General features: G+C 35.8%; 1 protein-coding gene across 3 annotated transcripts in view; it reads right to left on the bottom strand.

Moving 5' to 3' along the window:
* The window catches only part of DPP10 (dipeptidyl peptidase like 10), a 770,042-nt gene that overhangs the window by 6,641 nt on the left and 740,672 nt on the right, over positions 1-22,729 (bottom strand). For all 3 annotated transcript variants that reach the window (XM_042243952.2, XM_042243953.2, XM_060411166.1), the window contains 5 exons: positions 19,164-19,358; positions 18,165-18,219; positions 872-971; positions 560-618; positions 379-451 (listed from right to left, as the gene is read on the bottom strand). In XM_042243952.2, the coding sequence (XP_042099886.1) occupies positions 379-451; positions 560-618; positions 872-971; positions 18,165-18,219; positions 19,164-19,358 (482 nt within the window). The remainder of the gene's footprint in view (positions 1-378; positions 452-559; positions 619-871; positions 972-18,164; positions 18,220-19,163; positions 19,359-22,729) is intronic.

Genomic DNA, 22,729 nt, shown 5'->3' with positions numbered 1-22,729 from the left:
AATCACACATGGTTACTTATATTTGTTAATTACAATTAAATAAAATGTAAAAATTCAGTTTCTCAGTCATACTAAACATGTCAAGTGCACATGGCCAGTGGTTACTGTGTTCAGCTGCACAGACATTTCCATCATCACAGAGTTTCACCGCACAGTGTCTGCCACCAAGCCCCGTTGCCTCCTCCACTCTTAGTCCTGATGTCCTTCTGTCCTTCTGCCCACTTTCTACCAGGTATCAGATTGCTTGTGCCATTCTCTTCTGCTCTCCTCCCCAGAAGGTTATAGCACCTCCTGTAAGCAAATCCTTGGAGGTGCCCCTTTGTTCAAGATCAGACTCCATCAATCAGTAGCAGCAAATGTCACTAAGTAGCTACTTACTGTCAGCAGTCCCATGGATTATTAGTATGTTTTCTTCTTTCAAGCCATGAATATTATGTAGCACACTAGATGCCTATAAATAAAAACACAAAAATCTGTATATAGACATTTACCTATATTTGCATTCAGAACTTTTAGAATAAAAATACTATTCTTTATTCATTGTTTTTAAGTTAGTTACCTGGTATATGCTTTCATCTTTTGATGGCATACCAAGATATCTTTCAGTGAAAGCTGAGGCTGTGATCCAAGAAAACAGAAATTTAAGGATACACTAAAAACCATTTGACTAGCACATTTCATTATTTAGTTTCTACCATTCACATTTCATTGTCATGCACAAGTAAAACTGATTGAATCAGAGAGGTGATAAACTGCTGAAAACATCTCTGAAGGTACATGGTAAATGACCTCGATTGAGCATCTCTACATGAGGACTCTTGTTTCTATAAATCAATACATTATTTTAGGTCAGTCTGTAGGAAGTACTCACCATACAACTTCAAGTCTATAATGGGTGCAATCACAGATCCACATTTAAAAAGTTTTTCATCTGATTTTAAGATCATGGATGCAATATAGCCACCATAGCCCTGGCCAAAAAAAAAAAAGTTTATATATGTAAGATTATTGATAATTCCTGGAGACATTTTAATGTTTTACCTTTTGGTCACTGTTAGTTAATATACATATCAGAATGTCTCATAATGCTCCAGATTTGAGCAAAGAATATACAAAACATGGTTATGTACAGACAAAAATTTTGAAAAGTTATTTAAATTTTTATATAATGTTATTTCAATAACTTTAGGTAAAATATAAAATTTATTTATTATCAAGTGTCAAATATTTGCTCTTTGATCTGATATCTGGGAATAGATCCAAATAATTTGAAATCAGGGTACTATGTGCCTGCATGCTAAATTGCTTCAGTCATGTCTGACTCTTTGTGACTATGGACTATAGCCCACCAGGCTCCTCTGTCCATGGGATTCTCCAGGCAAGAATACTGGAGTGTATTCCCATGCCCTCCTCCAGAGGATCTTTATGACCCAGGGATTGAATCCCCATCTGCATTGGTAGGCAGGTTCTTTACCACTAGTACCACCTGGGAAGCCCAGTGATTAAATCATATATCATTTTAGACATATATATTTAATAAAATAGCATATTCACTTAATAAAACATTTAAAATTATGATTATTAAGAATTAAGAAAGAAGTATTAAATGTTTAATATATATCATCACAAGTATAGATTCTGTTTTCAATCCACACAACTAAACATTTGAAAGAACTCACATATGATAAATACTTTTGCTACTTAGATGTGTTGGATTAATTTTAAATTCAATTTTTAAATATCCACCTTGAAATGCTTTTGAACAAATCTAATTATACATTTTAAAATATATAAATCAAGGTGTCTAGTTTTCTTTTGAAGACCACTTTTCTGACTAGAAAAATTCAAGAGGAGATTTTAATAACTATAGTAATGCTGGGTAAAGGGGATAACCTACTAAGTTGTCAGTGCATTTTAGGCATTAATTTTTGCTGTGCTCTTGGTGTTATGTTTCATTTTGCCAGACATTGGGATATCCTGATCAGTTCAGTTCAGTTCAGTCACTCAGTCATGTCCAACTCTTTGCAACCCCATGAATCGCAGCACGCCAGGGCTCCCTATCCATCACCAACTCCCGAGTTCACTCAGACTCACGTCCATCAAGTCAATGATGGCATCCAGCCATCTCATCCTCCCTTCTTCTCCTGCCCCCAATCCCTCCCAGCATCAAAATCTTTTCCAATGAGTCAACTCTTCGCATGAGGTGGCCAAAGTACTGGAGTTTCAGCTTCAGCATCATTCCTTCCAAAGAAATCCCAGGGCTGATCTCCTTCAGAATGGACTGGTTGGATCTCCTTGCAGTCCAAGGGAATATCAAGAGTCTTCTCCAGCACCACAGTTCAAAAGCATCAATTCTTCGACACTCAGCCTTCTTCATATCCTGATAGGTATTATCATATCCTGATAGGTATTATTAATTAAGATATTAATATTCAAGCCTTATTCCAGACATTCTAATGCAACTGGTTCATGACAAGCTCCACTTGTGAAAGATTTGCAGATGATTCTAGTGTGTTTTGGTGCTATAGGAAACTGTTATTTTCTCTATAACTCTTGAGATGAAAAATAAATAATGTCATTATGCTTATCTAAAGCATCATTTAAAAATGGGTACTGGAAAGTCCAAAATGTAATCAGACATTACTGTAGTGGTTGAGCGAATATATGTGAAGAGTAGCAGAATATACCACCCAAAAGTATGCCACTTAGCGTATTAATTATTTTGAGCTATAAGCACTTGCAGAAACAGCAAATGCAGAGAGAAGCTTTCTCTTTCTCTGAATGCCTTTATCTGCCTAAAGGCAGATTCTCCAAAAGTAAATCAATTGTTCAAGGGCCACTGCCTGGAAGTTTCATCACTGAGGGAAGATTGATTCTTGTCACAGGAAAGGAGACTAGAAATTGACACACACCCAGACTCCCTGTGTCACAAGCCTTGCCTCCTATCTATTCTTCTAAGGCCCCAAGTGTTTCCTAACACTAACTTGAAAAGAAAGTGAAAGCATTAGTCACCCCGCAGTGTCCAACTCTTTGAAACCCCAGGGACTGTAGCCTGCCAGGCTCCTCTGTCCAGAGGATTTCCTAGGCAAGGATACTAGAGTGGGTTGCCATTTCCTTCTCCAGGGGATTCGCCCCACCCAGGGATTAAACCTGGGTCTCTTGCAATGCAGGCAGAGTCTTTACCATCTGAGCCATCAAGGAAGCCCCCAAATAATTTACTCTCTCTTAACATACCTATATCCCCTCTTCCCTTTCCCTGTTGAAACTGAGCAGGTCTGAGGGGCTCCTGGGCACAGAAGACTATCTGTCCCCCTTTTCTTGTTTGTAGGGAGTAGATAAGATTCCAACATTCATGGCCTTCCCTGAGTTCCAAAGGGCAGGTTCAAACAGTGGCTAATCAGGGAAGGGAGGGGATGCAGAGAAAAGGGAGGAATAGTCAAAAACAATAGTACAGCATATTAAAAATTGGAGATATTACTTAGTTGATAAAGGTCCGTATAGTCAAAGATATGGTTTTTCTGGTAGTCATGAATGGATGTGAGAGCTGGACAGTAAAAAAGGCTGAGCACCAAAGAACTATTGCTTTCAAACTGCAGTGCTGGAGAAGCCTCTTGAGAGTCTCTTGGATAGCAAGGAGATCAAACTTGTCAATCCTAAAGGAAATCAACCCTGAATATTCACTGGAAGAACTGATGCTGAAACTGCAGTACTTTAGCCACCTGATATGAAGAGCCAACTCTCTGGAAAAGACCCTGATACTGGGAGAGATTGAAGGTAGAAGGAAAAGGGGACAACAGAGAATGAGATGGTTGGATGGCATCACTGATTCAATGAATATGAGCTTGAGCAAACTCTGGGAAATAGTGAAGGACAGGGAAGTCTGGTGTGCTGCAGTCCATGGATTGGCATAAAGCTGGACATGTCTTAGGGCCTGAAAAACAAGATTCGCTTCCTTGTAAAGAGAGGGAAACATAAACAGAGATTTTCTTTATAAAGGTAAATGTCCCTTGCAAAAGGGTAGCTTCTGCTCTGTTTGTAAAGCTTCTCCTGTTTATGCTGTCTCTTAAAACAATCATCTCAAAAAATACTGTTTTGCCAAAGAGACATATTCTGGGACGGCATATTCTGCTCCTCTTCAGAAGTATGAAGAAATGAATGAGTCATGCAAAGCATGTAAATAAACAGCAATTATAGAGCAAAAGTGTTGAGAGACTGAAAATTCTCTCCCTATAAGGAACTTTTCAAGTTTCTAGTTCACTATCATGAAGATTGAGACCATGGTGTTGCAGACAAGAGGTTTCAAATATTTCCCAAGCAGCAACAGTATTCTCATAGTGAAAAATGCATCTTAGCTGATAACTTTTCTGGTTCTAATTCCACAACTACCATAATTTCTGATTATGATTATGATTTCTGGTTATGATGCTGTTATTTATATAACTTGACTACTTTGAGAGAATAACTGAATATAACTGCTGAGAATAATTGTATATCATATTTAAATAATATAAATTAATAGATTGTATTGTTTTTTATCTCTGTTTCACATGATTCCTGGATTGAGCTTGATTAACTCCAGGAAGTAAGAAAGGTATCTTTCACAGGAGGGGCAGATCTCATAAAAATACCCGAAAGTTCTTTTTGAGTCTTATTTGAGGGACTTTTTAAGTTCATATTCTAAACCAGTAGATTTGGGATAGGGCCCAAGATTTTGCATTTTTAACAAATTCCCAGGAGAACTTTATGTTGCTGATCCATATTTTGAATAGAAAGTTTTTATTGTGTAATAACGTAATAAGGATTCCCACCTGACTATCTTTCTAACTTCAGCCAGAATTCCCGAGACTAGTGGAACTTAATGTGTGTGTGTGTGTGTGTGTGTGCGTGCGTGCGCACACGCGTGTGTACCAGTGCCCTGAAAATCAATTGAATCAATATGTGTAGAATGGGCTGTGGAGTTCTCCATGTGATTCTAAGTGAAAGTATTGTTGTAAATCACTGCTGCTTGCATAAGACATTGTATCTGCTTTCTTAAAAAAAATATCTGGCATTTGGGATCAATGAAAGTAAATTGAAAACTTAACAATATTGAAAGGTTTTGAATAAAATTCTGTCTATAGCATTTAAAGATCTAATTCAAAATACTGCTTTAATCTAATTTATTTCAGCTAATAAATTCTATTTTTAAAAGAAAATCAATATTGGCAGGATTAAAATAAATTTTAATTGTTTACCTTCTCTATCATTTCATATTTATTTGCTGAATATAAGAACAGATCATAGTAGCTTTATCTTAGTTTATTTATGGAATCTCCATACTGTTCTCTGTATCAGTTTGCATTCCTACCACATTACTGTATGTAAAATGGATAGCCAGTGGGAGTCCATGTATGATGCTGGGAACCCAAGGCCAGTGCTCTGTGACAACCTAGAAGAGTGGGATGGGGAGGAGGTGGGAGGAAGTTCAAGAGGGAGGAGTATTAGGAGTATACACCTAATACTGATTCGATGCATGGAAAAAAAGTCACCATATTGTAAAGTAATTATCCTGTAATTAAAATAATAAAATATATAATAATAATAACAAGAATAGATCATGAAAAAGTTCTTGGAAAAATAATATCCCACAAGATATTAGGAATCTTAAGTTCTAGTCAGATATGGAATGGTGCTTTAATTTTCAAAGCAACTCATATCTATAAGGAAGATGCCAAAAACTGGGGTTCATCATACTGACTGTAGTTAATGAGAAGATGTTTTTATTAATGCGATATAGACTAATAATGGTCAATAATTGGTATAGGCTGCTATGTTTCAGTTGTGCTGTCATCTCATTGGTATTCTCAGTGATCAGATTTTTCCATTCATTACAATTGTTACATCATGTGCGTTTGCAAAATATCTTTAGCATTACTGGTAAAATTTTAACAAATTTGTCTAGATTTTTAAAACTTCATTCTGTGGACTTAAAGCATAGAAATTTTTATTTCTTTTTTTTAAAATTAATTTTTTTATTTTTTTTATTTTAAAATCTTTAATTCTTACATGCATTCCCAAACATGAACCCCCCTCCCACCTCCCTCCCCATAACATCTCTCTGGGTTATCCCCATGCACCAGCCCCAAGCATGCTGCATCCTGCATCAAACATAGACTGGCGATTCAATTCTTACATGATAGTATACATGTTAGAATGCCATTCTCCCAAATCATCCCACCCTCTCCTTCTCCCTTTGAGTCCAAAAGTCCGTTATACACATCTGTGTCTTTTTTCCTGTCTTGCATACAGGGTCGTCATTGCCATCTTCCTAAATTCCATATATATGTGTTAGTATACTGTATTGGTGTTTTTCTTTCTGGCTTACTTCACTCTGTATAATTGGCTCCAGTTTCATCCATCTCCTCAGAACTGATTCAAATGAATTCTTTTTTACGGCTGAGTAATACTCCATTGTGTATATGTACCACAGCTTTCTTATGCATTCATCTGCTGATGGACATCTAGGTTGTTTCCATGTCCTGGCTATTATAAACAGTGCTGCGATGAACACTGGGGTACATGTTGTCTCTTTCAATTCTGGTTTCCTCAGTGTGTATGCCCAGCAGTGGGATTGCTGGGTCATAAGGTAGTTCTATTTGCAATTTTTTAAGGAATCGCCACACTGTTCTCCATAGTGGCTGTACTAGTTTGCATTCCCACCAACAGTGTAGGAGGGTTCCCTTTTCTCCACACCCTCTCCAGCATTTATTGCTTGCAGATTTTTGGATCACAGCCATTCTGACTGGTGTGAAGTGGTACCTCATTGTGGTTTTGATTTGCATTTCTCTAATAATGAGTGATGTTGAGCATCTTTTCATGTGTTTGTTAGCCATCTGTATGTCTTCTTTGGAGAAATGTCTATTTAGTTCTTTGGCCCATTTTTTTGATTGGGTCGTTTATTTTTCTGGAATTGAGCTGCATAACTATAAAACACTGATGAAAGAAATCAAAGAGGACACTAATAGATGGAGAAATATACCATGTTCATGGATCAGAAGAATCAATATAGTGAAAATGAGTATACTACCCAAAGCAATTTACAAATTCAATGCAATCCCTATCAAGCTACCAGCCACATTTTTCACAGAACTAGAACAAATAATTTCAAGATTTGTATGGAAATACAAAAAACCTCGAATAGCCAAAGCAATCTTGAGAAAGAAGAATGGAACTGGAGGAATCAACCTGCCTGACTTCAGGCTCTACTACAAAGCCACAGTCATCAAGACAGTATGGTACTGGCACAAAGACAGACATATAGATCAATGGAACAAAATAGAAAGCCCAGAGATAAATCCACACACATATGGACACCTTATCTTTGACAAAGGAGGCAAGAATATACAATGGAGTAAAGACAATCTCTTTAACAAGTGGTGCTGGGAAAACTGGTCAACCACTTGTAAAAGAATGAAACTAGATCACTTTCTAACACCGCACACAAAAATAAACTCAAAATGGATTAAAGATCTAAATGTAAGATCAGAAACTATAAAACTCCTAGAGGAGAACATAGGCAAAACACTCTCAGACATAAATCACAGCAGGATCCTCTATGATCCACCTCCCAGAATTCTGGAAATAAAAGCAAAAATAAACAAATGGGATCTAATTAAAATTAAAAGCTTCTGCACAACAAAGGAAAATATAAGCAAGGTGAAAAGACAGCCTTCTGAATGGGAGAAAATAATAGCAAATGAAGCAACTGACAAACAACTAATCTCAAAAATATAGAAAATTTTATTTCTTTTAAAAATATATTTACCCTTGGTGTAAAAAATTGAATCCGATAGACAAAAGGACTAGAAGAGCAGGGGAGAGGGGAAATCTGTAATATCATTTTACTGAGGACTTACATTTTCATGGGCCTCATGTTTTGAAATAATAAAGTGACTTTTTTGACACCGTGTGTAAAAAGGGTTTCATGAGTGAGTGAAATCGCTCAGTCATGTCCGACTCTGCAACCCCATGGACTGTAGACTACCAGGCTTCTCTGTCCATGGGATTCTCCAGGAAAAAAAAAAACTGGAGTGGGTTGCCATTTCCAACCCAGGGATCAAACCCAGGTCTCCTGCATTGCAGGCAGATGCTTTACCCTCTGAGCCACCAGGGAAACCCTAAAGGTTTCATGGTTGTAATCAAAAAGATATAGTAACAGACCTGAAAAAAAGAAGTTTTCCTACAGCTTTAGACTTGTATGATTCCCTCTGAATCACATCACTTCTAATATATAGTGAATTGATTTGAAGTAAAAATACTATAAATACTTTATGAATAATAAAATTTATTTTATTAATTTGCATGAAAACTGTTAAATTTGTTTAATGTAATCACATATACTATACTACAATTTTTATATTCCTGTCCTGATTTTTTTTCTTCATCTTATACACAAGAGTTCAAACCCTAGAAGTGACTCAGTGTCCCTAACAAACTCTTACCCCAATTGAGACTATTATTAATAAGACTATAAATAATAAATAATTACCTCCATAGGTTGCTTGAACAACTTCCATACTTATTGCATTTTTTAATTTCTTTTACCTTCCAGAAGGTCTCTTGTCTGTCTCCTCAAATTTCCCTATTTTAGACCAATCAATATCTCCTAGTGAAATAGTTCTTGTCTCATGATTGAAAATTGCTAACTCATTTTTAATCTTGATCTCCTGTCTCTCTGCTTCACTTTTCTGAACTGCAGTATCATATCTGACATTTTATATACTTTCCTAATTATTTGTTTTTCATTTATCTCTCTTCATTGCATTAACAATTTTTAAAAAGATAGACTTTATATTTGCTTTTGGTTTGTGTTGGTGACTTCTATATGTCCAGCAACTGAAAAGTGCTAGGCACATAGTATACACTCAGTAACTGTTTGTTGGATGAATACATTTTAATTCCATTAATGTTGGCCTGGTAATCACAGCAATACAAGTTCTCAGTATGATGCTTATGGGGTATTAAATTTTGTCACTTATTTTTAATTTGTGTCATCAATCTTAAAAAAAAAGTCATAAAAATTTCTTTCAGTAGGGTTTTTTTTGTTTACTTTTAACACAAATATAATTACTTGGTACAAAGAACATTAATATTATTATACTGTATTTTATGAACTTGATTAGGTCATAAGGATAATTTTTCAAACTAAAATGGTTCAACATCTTTAATCATGTCATTTGAATAATTATTGAGTAACAGATGGCCAGTTAATGGCTACATATGCTAATAGTATAAGCTTTCTATTTATCTAACAAACAAGTTAGAAAATAGCACTGACAAAAACATACTACTCACAATAAACATTAACATGTACTAATAAACAACACATAGAAATAAACAAAGCAGGAAAGATACTGACATCCATAAAGAAAACTAAAAATTCTACTGAAAAATACAAAAAGGATTAAATAAAAGAGATATATTATGTGATTCAGTCAAAGCAGCATCTTTTGAAAATTTCAATTATTCTCAAATTAAATATTGTTTAAAATAAAATTTTAGTTAAAAGAATATAGCCAAATGTTTTGGGAGAATTTGAGAAAGTGGAGAAAATAGGAGCAGTAGGTCAAAGGTATCTTGAAAGAAAAGAACAAAGAGTGGGAAATAATTTAAAATATTTAAATTAATTATTATTAAGCATACTATACCCACCAAGGCTTTCCTGGTGGCTTAGATGGTAAAGAATCTGCCTACAATGCAGGAGACCCGGGTTCAAACCCTGGTTGGGAAGATCTCTTGGAGAAGGAAATGGCAACCCATTCTAGTATTCTTGCCTGGAGAATTCCAAGGACAGAGGAGCCTGGGGGTTTGCTGTCCATGGCATCACAAAGAATTGGAGGCAACTGAGCAACTTCCCTGGTGGCTCATCTGGTAAAGAATCCACCTGCAATGCGGGTGACCTGGGTTTGATCCCTGGATTTAGAAGATCCCCAGGAGAAGGGAATGGCTACCTTCTCCAGTATTCTGGCCTGGAGAATTCCATGTATTGCTACAGCTTCCTGCCTGCAAGAATATAGTCGATGGGCAACAGCATAATATATTAAAAAAATGAAGCACACAGAGACAAATATTTTTAAAAAATATAAAAATATCATATATTAATATTTTGGTGAGCTTAGGGAAAAATTCAACTGGCCTAATTACATACCTATTTGAAAACTTTGGAAAATTGGAACAGCAAAAAAAAAAAAATAATAAAAATTTAAGTAATGATAACTGGATATTCTCCAAATTTGATGAAAACACTAAAGCCAAAAAGCAAGTATATTCCCCTAAAGGATAAGGATTGGCTATCTAGCAGGAAAGAGAAAATCCCAGAGGAGAGAAAGAACATGAAATGAGTTCAGTTAAAATGTTTTTGCAACTGAAAATCAAATAAAACATAAATACCTTGAAAAGGCTTACAGTCTGACATAAGAAATGAAATAACACAAATATAATGCACTACATTATGATATAACGAATATAAGAAATGACTGACAACGTGTTCTTTCAATACACAGGAGGGAATGATGATTTCCAGTGGGAGAGATTTGGTGAATAATTAATGGAGGAAAGGACCTCTGAATGAGACTTAATAAGAAGCAGAATTATAAAACCCATGTACAGACTTGAGGCTGTTATTAGAAATAAATTAAAAGGTATGAACAAAAGCAGTGAAGTAAAAAGGTGGAAGAAATACTTATAACCAGTAAGAATTTTGGCTTAACTATATTGAAGAAAATTCATTTGGAACAATAAATAACTCTCAGAATAAGCTAACAATCTATGTTAGGTAATAGTTAACACTTTTTAGTTAATTTTGTTTACCTATAGAATATGTGTGCAATATTAAAATGAAATTGGATATAAAAAGTCAAGCATTATCTTTTATGTTGGCTGAAGTTTTTCTCTAGTATCCATGTGATAATTTAGAAGAGAATGCATTTATTTAATCAGTGCTTTCCTGGCATTTGCAGGCTTATTATTTCAATTAATAGAATATAGATAGGGATGCTGTCTAAAATTATAAATTATTTGACACAAAACACATTTTTAGAAATACTAAAAACTCTATATTCCTTAATCAGTTTACAAGGGTAGAAATAATAGTATTGCTTTCCAAATTCTGAAAGACTAAACTGAACAAATTACACATAAAATAAAAAATATTGACCAATTTCCTAGAGTTCACTATTTCAGCTTTATGGAGACCAACAATGAAATGTACCTGAAAACTTCTAATCAAATTTCATTTCTGCTGACAAAGTCAATTATAATGAATGAAATCAATTATTTAGTGAGGGTGATATAGATGTAGATATATACATATAATAGACCATAAAAAAAAACAGAAAGAACTTTAGACCAAAGGGAAGAAAAACCCAGAAACTCAATCAAATAGTTATATAGCTAAAGGAAATAAGTCACTTAAAGATTGTCGATTGAAATTAAAATTCCTAGCCCTCTAGAACGTTTCACTTGAATCATAACACTTTCCACAATAAATTCTAACTCAGCCTAAAATCTTAGAAGGGAACACTGCTTTAGCCTCATTGATGGTAAAAACATTCAGTGTGGCCATACCATTTCTAGCATTTGGTGAAACTGACATCTTAATAGATTCAACTGAAAACTAAACAAAAAATAAATAAATAAAAAGTATTAATTAAAAAAAATAAAGAACTAAAACAACTAAAAGTAATTTTGAATACAACATTGAGCTGGCACAAAGGTTATGAATTCACAAAGGCCAGGTATTACTGAAAACTGTAAACTTGTGAGGTAAACAAGCATAAAGCCAGTTTTGCTTGCTTGTTTCTTTATTTGTTTTGCAAATGCAAGTGACTTTGGCCTTCTGCTATGATGACTCAATGTAGACAAAATGCATAGATTCCAAACTAAAAAGAGACTGTACAAAACTCTACCACTAAAGATGACAAGAGATAATTATGCTGCATAAAAGGATTGGTGAAATAATTTTGTTTTTATTCTTGTCATGAACTTGTACTGAATCAATGAAAAAAACTAATCTTGACTAAAATTTTGAGCCATAAGTCAACATTAGTGTTTGCTGACCCAATGTATCATGTAAGTATAATTAAAATAAAACAAAGCAAACACAAAAATACAAATGCAATATAAGCCTTAAAGAATTCCAAGTATGAAATCCCAGTTTTGATGGAATTAGTGGAAGACAATTAAACATATTCAAAGAACCCATCAAATCCCAAATATGAATAAAAAGATATTCATAACCATACATAGACTGCAGAAACTATAAAACTCCAAAGAAAACATATCTTTAAAAAAAAATAAAGTGAAACTGGTAATATTTCTTAGATGTCAGTTCTTCCTAAGTGATCCACAGATTCAGTAGAATTCCCAAGAAAATCCCCGTGGGCTATTTTTGATGGTCCATTGTTTAAGACTCAGTACTTCCAATGCAGGGAGCATGAGGTCAATCCCTGGTCCTTGAATTAAGATCCCACATGCTCTGTGATGTAGTCAAAAAAAAAAAAGATTACAAAAGGTGATTCTAAAATTTATAAAGAAATACAATGTCTAGATGAGATAAAAGAACCCTGAAAAAGAACAAGATGGAAGAACTTCTACTATTTCATTTCTAGATACAATATTATTACAAACAGTGATTTTTAGTATGTCAATTATATCTCAGTTTAAAAGATGAAAAAAAGGGAAGAACAGGTTTGTAATTATAATATGCTCCCTCTGATTTAGTGGGGTTTCCCCAGTAGCTCAGAGGTAAAGAATCTGCCTGTCAAGCAACAGATGCAGGTTTGATCCCTGAGTCAGGAAGATTTCCTAGAGAAGGAAATGGCAACCCACTCCAGTATTTCTTGTCTGGGAAATCCCTTTAACAAAGGAGCCTAGCAGGCTACAGTCCATGGGGTCACAAAGAGTCAGACATGACTTAGTCTGGCTCAGCAACACCAAGAAATATCAAATCACTATGTTGTGAAAACACGCTAAACGGGAACTAACACAGTATGGTAGAGGTAGGTAGGGGAATTGGATGAAGGCACTCAAAAGGTACAAACTTCTAATTATAGGATAATTAAGTACCAGGTATATATAATATACCACATGATAAATGTAGTTAATACTGCTGTATGTTACATATGCTCCTTTGTGGATCACTGTCTTGTCATGGTGAAGGGGTTTGCATATCTCAATGAAGCTGTGAGCCGTGCCATGTAGGGCTACGCAAGACCGACAGGTCATAGTGGAGAGTTCTGACAAAACGTGATCCACTGGAGGAGGGGATGGAACACTACTCCAGTACACTAGCTGTGAGAACCCCATGATCTGTATAAAAAGACAAAAAGATATGACACCAAAAGAAGAGCCCCACCTGAGGTTGGAAGGTGTCCAATATGCTACAGGGGAAGAGGGAGGAGGTCTTCTAATAGCTCCAGAAGAAAAGAAGTGACTGGGCCAAAGCAGAAATACTAGTGGATTTTTCTGGTGATGAAAGTAAAATCTGATGCTGTCAAGAACAGTATTGCATTAGAACCTAGAAAGTTAGGTTCATGAATCAAGGTATATTGGACGTGGTCAAGCAGAAGACGGCAAGAGTAAACATCAACATCTTAGGAATCAGTGAACTAAAATAGACAAAAATGGTTAATTTAATTCAGATGACCATTATATCTATTACTGTGGGCAAGAATCCCATAGAAGAAATGCTGTAGCCCTCATAATCAACAAGAGTCTGAAATGCGGTACTTGGTTGCAACCTAAAAATGACAGAATGATCTCAGTTATTTTCCAAGGCAAACCATTCAACAACACTGTAATCCATGTCTATTCTCCAACTACTGATGCCAAAGAAGCTGAAGTTGATTAGTTTTATGAAGACCTAGAAGACCTCCTGGAACACCAAAAGAGACATCCTTTTCATCATAGAGGATTAAAATGCAAAAGTAGGAAATCAAGAGATAATTAGAGTAAAACGTAATTTGGGCCTTGGAGTACAAAATGAAGCATGGCAAAGGCTAATATAATTCTGCCAAGAGAATGCACCAGTCAATAGCAAACATCGTTTTTCAACAACACAAGAGATTATTTTAGACATGGACATCACCAGATGGTCAATACCAAAATCAGATTGATTACATTCTTTGTAGCCAAAGATGGAGAAACTGGATACAGTCAGCAAAACAAGACCTGGAGCTGACTCAGATCATCAGCTCCTCATAGCAAAACTCAAGCTTAAACTAAAGAAAATGGGTAAAACCACTAAGCCAGCCAGGTACAGCTTAAATCAAATCCCCTATGTATATACAATGGAGGTGATTGATAGATTCAGGGATGAGATCAAGGAAACAGTGTTCCTGAAGAACTATGGACATAGGTCTACAATATTGTACAGGAAGCAGCAAACAAAACATCCTGAAGAGAAAGAAAATGCAAGAAGTCACAGTGGTTGTCTAAGGAAGCTTTACAAATAGCTGAGGAAAGAGAAGAAGAAAAGCAAGGGAGAAAGGGACAGGTACTCCCAACTAAATGCAGAGTTCCAGAGAAAAGCATGGAGAGACAAGAAGGCCTTCCTCAATGAACAATGCAAAGAAAAGAGGAAAACAACAAACAGAAAGCTATGACTAGAGATCGCTTCAGGAAAATTGGAAATACCAAAGGAACATTTCATCCAAAGATGGGCATGATAAAGAACAGAAATGGCAAAGATCTAATAAAAGCAGATTGGATCAAGAAGAGATGGAAATAATAAACAGAATATCTGTACAAAAAAGATTTTAATGACCCAGATAACCACTATGGTGTAGTCTCTCACTCAGAGCCAGACATTCCGGATTGTGAAGTTAAGTGAACCTTAGGAAGCACTGCTGCTAATAAAGCTAGTGGAGGGGATGGAACTCCAGCAGAGCTATTTAAAATCCTAAAAGATGATGCTATTGAAGTGCTGTACTCAATATGTCAGCAAATTTGGAAAATCCAGCAGTGGCCATAACTCTGGAAAAAGTCAAGTTTCATTTCAGTTCCCAAGAAGGGCAGTACTAAAGAATATTCAAACCACCAAACAACTGCACTCATCTCCCATGCTAGTATGGTTATGCTCATAATTCTTTAAGCTAAGCTTTGGCATTACGTGAACCAAGAACTTCCAGATGTTCAAGCTGGTTTTAGAAAAGGCAGAAGAACAAGAGATCAAATTGCCAATGTTTGCTGGATCATAGACAAAGTAAGGGAATTCCAGAAAAATATCTACCTCTGTTTCATTGACTAAGCTAAAGCCTTTGACTGTGTGGATCATAACAAATAGTAGAAAACACTCAAAGAGATGGAAATATGAGAACCTCTTACCTGCCTCACAAGAAACCTGTATGCAGATTCAGTTCAGTTCAGTTGCTCCGTTGTGTTCAACTCTTTGCGACTCCATTGACTGCAGCATGCCAGGCCTCTGTGTCCATCACCAACTCCCGAGTTTACCCAAACTCCTGTCCATCGAGTCAGTGATGCCATCTAAACATCTTATCCTCTGTCGTCCCCTTCTCCTCTTGCCCTCAATCCTTCTCAGCTTTGGGTTTTTCCAAATGAGTCAGTTCTTCCCATCAGGTGGCCAAAGTATTGGAGTTTTAGCTTCAACATCAGTCCTTCCAATAAGCACTCAGGACTGATGGACTGGTTGGATCTCCTTGTAGTCTGAGGGCTGCTCAAGAGTCTTCTCCAACACCACAGTTGAAAAGCATCAATTCTTTGGTGCTCAGCTTTCTTTATAATCCAACTGTCATATCCATAGATGACCACTGGAGAAACCATAGCCTTTACTAGACAGACCTTTGCTGGCAAAGTAATGTCTCTGCTTTTTAATATGCTGTCTAGGTTGGTCATAACTTTTCTTCTAAGTAGCAAGCATCTTTTAATTTCATGGCTGCAGTCTCCATGTGCAGTGATTTCGGAGCCAAAAAAATTAAAGTCAGCCACTGTTTCCACTGTTTCCCCATCTATTTCCAATGAAGTCATGGGACCAGATGCCATGATCTTAGTTTTCTGAATGTTGAGCTTTAAGCCAACTTTTCCACTCTCTTCCCTCACTTTCATCAAGAGGTTCTTTAGTTTTTCTTCATTTTCTGCCATAAGGGTGGTGTCATCCGCATATCTGAGGTTATTGATATTTCTTCCAGCAATCTTGATTCCAGATTTTGCTTCATCCAGTACAGCATTTCTCATGATGTACTCTGCATATAAATTGAATAAGCAGGGTGACAATATACAGCATTGACTGTGTATTGACTCCTTTTCCTATTTGGAACCAGCCTGTTATTCCATGTCCAGTTCTAACTGTTGCTACCTGACCTGCATACAGATTTCTCAAGAGGCAGGTCAGGTGGTCTGACATTCCCAGCTCTATCAGAATATTTTCCACAGTTTATTGTGATCCACACAGTCAATGGCTTTGGCATAGTCAATAAAGACGAAATAGATGTTTTTCTGGAACTCTCTTGCTTTTTTGATGACCTAGCAGATGTTGGCTATTTGATCTCTGGTTCCTCTGCCTTTTCTAAAACCAGCTTGAACATCTGGAAATTTATATTTCATGTATTGCTGAAGCCTGGCTTGGAGAATTTTGAGCATTATTTTATTAGCGTGTGAGATGAGTACAATTGTGTAGTAGTTTGAGCATTCTTTGGCATTGCCTTTCTTTGGGATTGGAATGAAAACTGACCTTTTTCCAGTCCTGTGGCTACTGCTGAGTTTTCCATATTATAAAGCAGAGATACTACTTTGCTGACAAAGGTACATATAGTCAAAGTTACGGTTTTTCCAGTAGTCATGTATGGATGTGAGAGTTGGACCATAAAGAAGGCTGAACACTGAAGAACTGGTGCTTTTTAACTGTGGTGTTGGAGAAGAAAGACTCTTGAGTGTCGTTTGGACTGCAAACCAATTCAGTCCAAAATCAAACCAGTCAGTCCTAAAGGAAATCAGTGATGAATATTCATTGGAAGAACTGATGCTAAAACTGAAGCTCTGATAATTTGCCCATCTCACGCAAAGATCTGACTAATTGGAAAACACACTGATGTTGGGAAAGATTGAAGGCAGGAGGAGAAGGAAATGACAGAGGATAAGATGTTTGGATGGCATCACTGACTCCATGGACATTAGTTTGAGCAAGTTCCATAAGATGGTGAAGGACAGGTAAGCCTAGCATGCTGCAGCCTGTGGGGTTGCAAAGAGTTAGACATGACAGAGATTGAACAACAGAACAAGAGAGTAAATCCTAAGAGTGCCCATTTCAAGGAAAAAAAAATTTTTTTTTCCTATTTAGTTTTGTATCTATATGAGATAATTGTGCTTGTATAATCACTCATGTCTGCCTCTTTGCAACCCTATGGCCTGTAGTCCACTGTCCATGGGATTCTCCAGGCAAGAATACTGGAGTGGGTTGTCATGCCCTCCTCCAGGGGATCTTCCAGACCCAGGGATCTAACCCACGTCTATTTTTTCTCCTGCATTGGCAGGTGGGTTCTTTATAACTAGTCCCACCTATACTTTAATAGAAAATTATTTTAAAGGGAAGTAAATATCATCCAAGAGCACAGCAACATAATTATAAATACTGGTTCATTTTTTAGTCTCTAAGCCCTGTAGTCTTTGCCAAGTCTGTGGTGCTTGTTCCTTGTTTGGATAACAGGCTCCTTCAACAGATTTACATGACTGATTATTGCTTGTTATTTAAGTCTCCACCTAAATATCACTTAAATTGGAGGGGCCTTACTTGACCACTCAACCAAACAACACTGGTCCTTTCATCCATCAGTTTTTCTTGTTTTGTTTTCCTTAAAAGACACAATACCAGATGAAACTATGCTTTTAATTTACTTGTTTACTTTCTCTTTCTCCTCTCTAGAAGGTAATCTTCATGAAAATAGATTCCTTTTTTTTTTTTTTTGTCCTACTGCTGCTCTATTTCTAACACCAGGTTCCAATTAGAGATACACAGTACATAGTTGCTGAATTAATAAATAACTGAATTTATATAATATTAATTATAATGTTTCATTTTAAAGGATAACAGAAATCATAGTAATACAAAGAGAGTAATTATACAAGTACACATAGAAACAGGTAATGTATGTACACATATTCCTACTGTTTACCTTTCCAAAAATGCTTAATCTTTTGGAGTCAATGTATGGCTGTTTCAGTAAAAATCTGAAATGAAAAAAAATTATAGTTATATCTTCTTGAGTTAAATGAACCATAGAAATTCATTCTTAGCCATAAGGGAAAAAAAGAAAAAAAAAAACCAAAACAGAAGTCAAACAAGAACTGCTTTAGTGGTTAGAACTCTGTTCATATAGAACGGTACTGTATACCAAAATCTCGCTTCTCAGGGTAGTGGAGCAATTTGGGTGTCACCCCTGTTAGCTTGTTACAAATGCAGAATCTCGGGTCCACTACAGGCCTACTGAATTAGCATCTACATTTTAACAATATCCTAGGTAATATCTATATGCTGTGTTAAAGAACCTATTAGCTTTCTCAGTTCACCTTTTCTCATTCATGTGGGAAACGTATTTATGAAAGCTCAAGAACTGTAATTAACTGGGAAAATAATAGACATTGTGATTATTTTAAGTAAATAATACTGTAGTTTAATGAAGCTCTCTCCCATTTCACAAATCCAAAGTGAATTCTAATTCTAGAGGGGGACGTATGATAATTCTTTCATTATGTCAATGAGTGTGAAAAATACTTGAAAAAATAGTTTATATCAGGGGTCCCTTTCCCCAGGCCACAGATTGGTACTGGTCCATAACCTCTTAGGAAGTGGGTCACACAGCAGGAGGTGAGAAACAGGGGAGTTAGTGGACTTTTATCTATATTTACAGTCATCCTCTCATCACTCTCATTACTGCCTGAGCTCCACCTTCTGTTAGGCCATGGTGGCATTAGATTCTCTCTGGTCCATGGAAAAATTGTCTTTCATGAAACCAGTCCCTGGGATCAAAAAGGTTGGAGACTACTGGTCTATATAATTAACCTAGAAAGTTATCTAATCATTAAAACACAAACCTCTTAGCATAAATAGTATTATATATCACATACCTAGCATTCACATAGGACAAACAATAAGAAGATGTACACCTACTTACTTCACAGCTGCTATTTGGTCCTTTACTTCCACTGAGCCTAACCTTCGATGAATCTCTTGCAAAATTTTCAGGCCCTGAAATCCACTTCCTCTGCCATCAAACCGTGCAATGATGATGTTATCTGTGTCGACAAGTACTGAATCCCAGTCAATATGGAACTTATCTGTTACCAGCTGGCCTCCTGGTTCTTCATCCCTGAAAATACAGACACATTGACTCAAAACAAGAGCAATTAATAATGCAATAGAAATATAAGTTTTCTTACTTATTAGTTAAAAATTATGGAAAAGACCCATGTTGATTATTAAAATTTCAGTTAATTCTTGATATTAAACCTGAAAATATAAATGTCATTTCCCTTTGTAAGCTTTTGAATGGAAAACTCTTGAATGAAATTAAAATATAAAACAGAACTTAAAACTATTCATGAGAAACTATTTTAATTCATTTTGAAAAGAGAACAAAGAAAAATACACACACCTTTCATAGACATTTCTAAAGGATGATCATGAAGTTGACATACAGGCCCTACTTTATTGGATTTCTTACAGTGTTTTCAAAATGTCTTACAGAGGGTATATAAGGGGTTAGAGATCTGATAGAAAGCAGGATCAGTCGGGGAGGCTTAAAAATAATTTAACAAGAGATGTGCAATCCTAAAGCATATCAGATTTAAAAAGAAACACTGCATTAATATTTCCTGAATTGTTTCTTGTGACAGAATTCTCACTGAGAAGAATTTAAGCAAAGAGTGAGAAAGATATTTCTCATCTCTGAAGCTGACAGCAAGAAAAGGAAGCAGAGTCACATATGTTTGAAAAATTTGAAAGCTAGAAGTAAAGAAGGACACACAGATTATAAAGCATGAACATTCTCTCCAGAGGGAAAATGTGATACAATTTTAAAATGTCACATTACAGTGGTATTTATAACTTATTCTCTTTGGAATACAGAAAGGTGAAAAAAAAAAAGCAGACTCTCATAAAAATCACACAGATTATCTAGGTCCAAAGGCTTCTCCAGTGGTCCAATGGCTCAGAAGTAAAGAAACTGCCTGCAATGCAGGAAGTGCGGATTCATAGGCTACATACCAGAAAATTTCACCCTACACACTCCCTTGTAAAGACACCAAACTTGCCTTCAAGTCTCTGCAAATATATTGCTTAGAAGAACTAAAATATACCAATGCACAAACTAATCCTCATTAACAAGCTCTGAGGTTATCAGGTTTGCTAAAGAAAAAAACTTCTAAGCAGCAAGTGGAACTGAGTAGATGCAGAGGTTGAGTGGGACCTAAAGAGGAAACAGGGAATAGGGCAAAATGTCAGACAACTAAAACCTATTGAATGTTATTACGGGATAAACTGTGTCTCAAAAACTGTATGTTGAATCTGTAATGTGTACCACCTCAGAGTCTGAATGTATTTGGAGATAGTGCTTTTACAGTAGTGATTAAATTGAAATGAGGCTATTAGACTGAACCCTAATCTAATCTGACCTGTGTCCTTGCAGCAGGAAATTAGGACACACAGAGACCCTAGGTGCAGGCATGCACAAGGAAAAGAACATGAGAAGAAGGTGCAAGAAAACAGCCACCTGCAAGCCAATGAGTGGTCTCAGAAGAAACAGAACCTGCTGAACCCTAGCTTTTGGAGGTCTAGCCTCTAGAATTATGACGAAATAAATTTCTGTTGTTTAAGATACCCAGTCTGGTATTTTGTATGTCAGCCCTAGTAAATTAATGCAAAGATCTTTGAGATCTAAGCACTTAGGATCCTTTATTTAACTTACTATAACTACCAAGTTACTTAACCTTTCTAGGGAGGTAGCTGTCTGTTGAATGCGGACTTATTGCATGTGTTCTAATTCCTACATTGTAAATAACAAGTGCTATGGATGGGTTTTAATTATGACCTACTCCATTCCTTTGTAAATCACACATTTCAGAGTGATTACATGATCCAAACCTAGATCTGTTTTGTCTTTCTGCAATGTTTACAATCTTTATCTCTTTATAAAATTTAATTTAAAAATTTTAATTCATTTTATTTTTTGCAGTTAGCTCTTGGTCAGATTATTAGGAATTATGACTAAACATCTCCACATTCTTTTCACTAGAAATCCAATTGCCTAATTCAGAATGAAGTTTAAAATTGGTATTTTTTTCCACATTTCCAGAGGATACTGATTTAACTTGTCTACCAATTGAGAAATGGCATGAATCATCATGCGTAGCACACTTTCTGGTGCATGGAGAACATGGAAAATGCTTGCTGAACTAGATGTTTTCAGGGAAAGTAGACTCGTCTAAAGTTTAAAGTGAGAGGACCTTGAAAAGCTTAATAAATCCTGCATTTTGAAGCTTGGAGATTTATTGAGAATTTTAGAAAGCAAAATATGATTCACAGACAACAAGATACAAGGATTAACTTTAACGTTTAAGCTTAGTAAACACATGACAGTTTAAGTCCCAACTTCACTCTGAACATAGATAGGAAAGATACTAAAACACTAAGACTTAGTTTCCTTATCTTTAATAATGGCAAAATCTGCTGTGCTTTCCTCAAGGAATTTTTAAGCATTAAGTGGCATAATGTACTTGAAAAATACTTTGTGAAATATAGTAAGCAATACAAAATTATTATGTGATTTATTGAATATTTACCAAACTTATGATTAACAAATGATTGAAGATTTTTCAAGGCAAAAACTCAATTCCTTACTCATGCTTGCAATATCAAGAAAATACAGTTTCTTCCTCTGCTCTGTTTTCTAAATTGCCATTTTTAACTTAAACCTTGCTTCACCTGCTTTTAATGTTTGAGCACAAAATGTTATCAATCCATTACACTCAATAATTTTAACATATTGCTCTACCTGGGTGTGTTGTTCTTTCTTTTTTTGGTGCAGAATACAGGTATATCTATTTCAAGATTAATTATAAAAGGACATGGATAATGATGGTAAGCACTGTCAGTATAAGGAACGAGTCAGAGGCTTGCAGGAGCGAAGGGAAAATTTTACACAAAGTGGTGACCAGAAAATACTAGATTTTTTAAAATACAAATTAAGGCAAGAAAATATTACTTATTTGAGGAGGCAGCAATAGCAAGATACGTGGTGGTAGGGATGACCATAGGAAAGTACCATAGACCAAATCACCTATCCTATAATAAATGGGTACTACAACTTGCAACTGTGTTGGCCACACAGAATTGGTAAGTTTTATTTGCTTCCTCTTTGCTTTTTTTCTGTATGCCACATCTTTTTTCCTGACAGTTTGGTTTTACTTTCTGTTTCAGAAATCCCCAGGGACTCATACAAAGAATAGCACGTCAAGGTTGAGAATAGAGACACACATTTTTGTTGAAAGTTTAATGAAAAGAAAAATTCAATCTGTTTTAACTAGCAAAAAGTCCATAGCAATACTAAATGTGTTCACTTCCTAACACAGGAAGCAAAATCAAATTAAGATTAAAGTTTTCTTACAAGTTAAGGTCTTCAAAGGCAGACTTTGGCATCTGTTTTAATATTAATACATTGAACAATCAATCAGTGGTGTCTGT

This window comes from Ovis aries, chromosome 2 (genome assembly GCF_016772045.2).
Source record: "Ovis aries strain OAR_USU_Benz2616 breed Rambouillet chromosome 2, ARS-UI_Ramb_v3.0, whole genome shotgun sequence".
Classification (NCBI taxonomy): Eukaryota; Metazoa; Chordata; class Mammalia; order Artiodactyla; family Bovidae; genus Ovis; species Ovis aries.
This window is presented reverse-complemented; position numbering and strand designations above follow the sequence as displayed.